The 6,000-nt window shown below is 37.7% G+C and overlaps 1 protein-coding gene across 2 annotated transcripts in view; it reads right to left on the bottom strand.

The window, feature by feature from the left end:
- The window catches only part of LOC131681785 (zwei Ig domain protein zig-8-like), a 274,728-nt gene extending 271,930 nt beyond the window's left edge, over window positions 1-2,798 (bottom strand). Inside the window, exon 1 of one of the 2 annotated variants that reach the window (XM_058962816.1) lies at window positions 1,791-2,798. Coding sequence is in view for 1 of the 2 variants with exons in the window: in XM_058962815.1 (XP_058818798.1) it covers window positions 1,764-1,785 (22 nt within the window). In the remaining variant the exon portion in view is untranslated. Of the gene's footprint in view, window positions 1-1,763 lie in introns of both variants that reach the window. The other variant, XM_058962815.1, reaches the window with a different exon arrangement.
- Between the last annotated feature and the right edge of the window lie 3,202 nt (window positions 2,799-6,000).

Below are 6,000 nucleotides of genomic sequence, written 5' to 3' on the forward strand. Positions count from 1 at the left end.
AATTATCATGAAAAATAATACGCAAAGAGATTTTAGATGTGAAACACGTATTGTTGAATGATCTTTCATGAATGTTCGTTTAAAAAATTAAATAATTCAGGCAGTTTGCGAATCTGAAGAGACGGAATTTTATGCAAGAATGAAAAAATATAATATTTGAGCACCAGAAAATACGACGAATTCTAGAGATTCAGAGGTGCTAACATTTGGTACGGTTATATGTGTCATCCATTCGTATTACGAAGTATAATTGACTACTACAAAAAAGACTGCGTTTTGTGCAAACAGTGTCATGAAATGGATGGGTTGTTTTTTTCAAAACCCGAACCCGACCCGACCCCGATAATTTCTAATTTGAAAACCCCGAACCCGACCCGAGCCCGAAAGTCCAAAATTTCATAAACCCGGACCCGACCCGAACCCGAGAATTTCAAATTTGAAAACCCGGAACCCGACCCGAACCCGAGAAGCTTAAATTTACAGAACCCGAACCCGACCCGAAACCCGTCGGGTTCGGGTCGGGTCCGGGTTTCGGGTCCGAAAACCCGAACCCGACCATCTCTAGTCCGAAGCTGTAATTGGTGTCATTGAACTTCCGATTTACCATAAAGTTATAAGAGTGTTTTCCCTGGCATCCATGTCACAGATACGGTTGCTGCTACTCGAATGTTCAAAATCTTCCCCTGCTGAATGTCTTTTCAAATCACAATACTCTAGCTTTATGAAAAATAAATTCCAATGTGTCTTAGTTTTAAAATCCCAATTCGATAATGTTTCTTGTTAAAAAATGCTAAAACGAATTAGTTGTCCAACAAACAACCTCAATGAACACCCCCTTTCTACTTTTTAGATTCAATTATTTCCTCTTGTATAACGAACACTATTCCTAGTTATGAGATAGATGTGACATTGTTCTCCATAGTTTGAATATATCAATACTTAAATACTTCAAATTTCTCCAGTTCAAAGAAATTTAATTTATCACCATCAAGTTAACAAAAACAATCTTAACAAATAAACGAACTACAAAAAAGTATTCTCAGTTGAAGATTTCATGATGATGTTAAATTGAATTCCGAAAGCTTGTCAAGCTTATTGAAATGGCAGATGGATGCGAAATATTCTCCGCTGTGTTGGCGAGAACAAGACAGACTGTTTGAACAGAGAAAGTGGACCAATTCCGTTCCATTAGCTTTGGATAATCATTGAACGTTGAGTGAGATTAATTGTTACTTATGATTACTGATTGATTTGTAGTCAACTTTATACCTTTTGTTATTCGATGATTTAATTTCGAACATGTAATTATACTAGTTGTAAATTTCAGCGTAGACTAAAGAAGAACATCAATATTCTGTTTTCCCAAACAAATTCATGTTATTCCGTTTTTCGCACAAAGCGTCACGGAAAAACAAACCCAAAGTAAATAGAGATTACTTAATGCGAAAGAGACTAATGGAGTGATTAGCAAAGTTATGTGACTTAGTTGAAATATAGTTAATCATAGACCGAGAGCAGTTGTTCAAATTCGGGCGAAATGATCCTAACCCGTCATGTGTTATTTACCATCATAATAATAATGCAATTATTACTGACCGAAATACTAAATGCCCAGACTGTACCGGGATTCAACGATTCCTGCAAACTATAGCGTTTAAAACCATAAATTTAAAATTCCAACTGTCCCAGGGCGAAATCCCCCTGCACTAGATGCATTCAGTATCAAAGCAAGCAACAAAATTTTCAGTTTCGTTTTGATTTACCTTCACCAAATTCGAATTGCATCCTACCTTTGAGTTATATCCTCGTATGTGGTATCCTGTGGTAATATATCCTTAACGCTTCGTCGAACACTTGCGTGAAAAAACAGCAGCTCAGCGATTATTCGTCGATCGGTGAGATTTCTTCATACTTCATTTATGTATACCACTATCATTCCTCGAGTTACGTTCCCACACTCACTGGTACTCCTATACCGTTGAAGGTGTTAGCATTGCTCTCTTTGAACATCAAATATTTCTAACGTTTTGCTTCACCATTTCGACGAGATTCCGTCACTGCACGAAGCGCTCTTCTAATGCACGTTTCACAAATATTTTTCTATCGTTGCACTAAAATGCAGCACACATCAGATACACAACGGATCGTACACATCAAACGCCAAAATGGCTCGGACGAAGAAAAAAAATTTCTGTCACATTCACTCACAGCAACATTTTCAAATCCAATCGTTTTTTCCGCCGTCGGATGTTGGCTCAGCAATGCACATGCACATTCATTTTTTATTCATTCACAAACTGATATTTGCTTTGGATCCTCGAGCAGTCATCTAGCCCTGTCACAGTGCATCGGAGACTCACATGCAATTTGCAACTGCTTTTCTTCAGCACGATGACAATCTGAAACTGCCAACACTAGTCGTGATGGATTTCTAATTTACAACCTTGTCACAAACACTTTTTCACTTACGCACGGTTCCACTTGAATCGGATACCAAATGCTAATGCGGCTGTGCTAGAACAACTCCATGCCATCTACCTGACAGCAACCAATTGTCACCCACTTTACGAAAAGCGGACCACGCGCGCTCACTGCTTCCAAGTGGTTTGCGGCAATCGTCGTATTATTCAATTAAACGCTACTCCCGTTTACTGCCCCTCAGTCATCATCAGCATCATCTCCTTCGCCGTAACTTGTCAAGCGTACACCAACCGAAAGAAACCGATGTTCCAGTCAAACATGCCTTCCGGCTACCACCCACCAAGCACCGAGAAGCACTGTAGGTCCGAACCGGCTGGGCGCCGCTAAAATACTGAGGAGATGACTTTTCACTTTTCGCACTTTATCATCATTCTTCACAGTCTTCGCTTGGCACAACAGCGACGAAGGCTCGAATCAACACAGTCAATGCTCGGCTAGGGGCACTCATTTTCGCAATGGTTTTCCACGAGCGTCGGGGCGATCGACTACACTCACCAAGCACTGCCGTTACGATGCAGTGAGTGGCGCATCGCTCACGAGAGTAAAACTGGCAAAATCGTCTGCAGGAACCGTTGTCTCACGATGACTCTAACGATGATTCCAATTGGCTTAGTGATACAGTAACATGTTTGTGATGCTGAAGTTTTGTATATATGATTATTAAATATAAGGATTGGTAAAGTTTATTGGTTATAGTAGATTAGTGTAGAATTGTTCTCTTGCTAATTGGGGATTCAGTTAGTGTACCTTAGTCCACAATAAATTCTACTCGTATGCTTTAGTATAACTGTCATATGAGGGTGCTTTTCTTATTAAATGCTGTTAGTCTTTTTGAGTGAATAAGTGAAGCGTATTTACTATATTTGAGCATTATTGAACCCGGCCGACCACAAAATATTACCATCGTCGATTCGAACGAAACTTTTGAGTTGAGTTTGGTTTATGAATCTCCTTGATTTTCTCTGACAATTGCAATGTTTTGATACAAGAGCAATTGGAAAATTTTTGTTAAATGAATTTTGATTTAAAACGATACTTAGAATTATATTCTGTAATAAAATTACAATTTTGTATGTTAATCAGTATGGAATTTAAAAACATGTTATTGTTAGAAAAACTGTTTTACCGATAAGTTCTCCATCATACAATCATATTCAAAATGTTTCTTTTTTTAGGGTTTTGTTGGCAAAATATAAAAAAACAAAAAATGTTTTTTTGCAATTAAATTTTTAACGCAAATTTTCGTTTTTATGAAAAATGACACAACATTTTTTTCAGTATATATTTTTTTCGTACAGAAAATGGGTTGTTAACGCGATACATTTTTTAAGATAATTTATCAGCGTTACTCGTTAGGGACCATTCATAAATTACGTAACGCAAAAATTGCCCAAAATAGACCCCCCCCTCCCCCTATGTAACAAATTGTCACAAATTTTTCCATCCCCCCCTCCCCTGTTACGTAACAAATTCCAAGAAAAAAAATTTTTTTCTTCGGCGAAAACATGTTACGTAACGATCTAGTTAACACCCCCTCCCCCCAATGTAACAACTTGTCACAACTTGCCGTACCCCCTCCCCCCCCCCTAAAAGCGTTACGTAATTTATGAATGGTCCCTTAACGATAATGTATCGTCATCGGAAACTCCGTTAACGATAATGTATCGTCGTTTTCATCGTCATCGTCGATAATTGTATCGTAAAATTCATCGTCATCGTCGGTTCATCGGTTATCGCGATACATTTTGCGTTAGTTTCCCGTTTATTGGAGTTGAAATTGAAGCGGTTAACTTTCAATTGTTTAGAAATAAATAGGGGGACCCGGGGCTATTTAGACAGTGCACAGTGGTCGAAAGCCACAAAAACGTGAACTTAATTCACTAGAGGCCAAACCATCGAATATAGTCACAGGGTGTCTTTGGAGGAATTGTTCGTATGAATATTTCCCACAATCTGATTACAATTGAAATTAGGCATGGCTTACTATGTTCGAACTAAAAAAAAATTAACTTTTTATACTGACGAGGTAGAAAGTTAGTGTCTTCGACAAAGTTTTAGAAATGCTCATAGTGAGGAATTTTGTTGAAGAACTTGAGCTTGTAGGACTAAAGGTTATCGATTTATAAGGCATTTTCTATGGCAACCCCCTTAAATCTAGTTTTTTTTTTAAATAACTTTTTTCTACGTTGCATGAAACGGGAAAAACCACGCTGCACGTTTTAATTATTTCAACGCCGATATTGTAGTTCAGGGATATTGTAGGATTGATCGTGATAAAGCGATTTGGGACAATAGATATCCGTAAATTTTTTGGCTATTCTGTAGATGCATACCAGTGCTCGAGACGCTTTAACAACTGCATAGGAGACGTTTTGTTTAAATGTAACTAGTGAATCCAGATCCTTTACGTGACTAACGCGTTCAATTTCGGTTTCTTGTAAATGGTGGAACAAAAATCTTAACCCTCTTTAGTGAATTTATTACCGAACACTTCTTCGGGTATAAATATGGTCGGTGTTAAGTCAGACCGGACTAAGTCGCAAACCAACCAAAAATTGATAATGATAGCACTGGATAAAGACTTTCTTCAGCTACATTCGACTTTTGCCAGATTTGAAATATTGAGAAATAAGAAAGAATTATAGCAATAAGCAATTTCCAATTATCATGTAAAGGATGCTGCGCTTCAAACTTTAAACTCGTTTTTATCGAAATCAATAAATTATCACTTAGTTCGGTCTGAATTAACACCGACCATATATGGACCAAATCGCGGAGTGTTACGATACATTCAGACAGATATTTCGACATGAATTTCCCTGACAATACATATTTCACCTGAAAGTTATGCTCATTGGGTGAGAATTTCTTCAAATAAATAAAAAATGGTGTATGCTTTGTTATTTGTGAGTTAAGAACGTCTAAACATGGACTGTTACGTTACATAATTTTGGAAGCAGAATTTAAAGTTGCCTTACATTGTCGAAAAAATCTGCTCTCCTAGTGAACTCTTTTTAACAAATGTAACATATTTTCTAAGCTTTAGGATAAAAACTTCAAAAAATGTCGATAATGCTGAAAATTTTCTTTTTGACCTGCGTAAAAGCAACAATCAGGAATCAGGAATCAGAATATATTGGCTCAAATGGCACGTTCCCCGTACATAGTCGGGGATTTGTGCCTTGCCGTGTGTTTTCATCATTTCCTGAGTGGAAGGAAAGGACAAGGAGGAGTGGGGAAGTAGAATTGGAAGGGTGGGAAAAATAACAGCACAAAACAAAAATAAACAACAGGTAAGTTAAACTCACAAGTAGTTCAACTTGCCTGCGAATAATCCTAAAGCTCTTTACCACATTGGATAAGAAACTTTAGTATGTCTCTGAGTTTCAGTCGACCAAACATGGTTTCGTCTATATAAGGACGGCTGAAGACTCGAAATCGCAATTGCGCTAGCGCTGGACAGTTGCATATCAGATGATATGAGGTTCCGTAGTCGGATTCACAAAGATCACATGAAAA

This window comes from Topomyia yanbarensis, chromosome 2, assembly GCF_030247195.1.
Source record: "Topomyia yanbarensis strain Yona2022 chromosome 2, ASM3024719v1, whole genome shotgun sequence".
NCBI classification, from domain to species: Eukaryota; Metazoa; Arthropoda; class Insecta; order Diptera; family Culicidae; genus Topomyia; species Topomyia yanbarensis.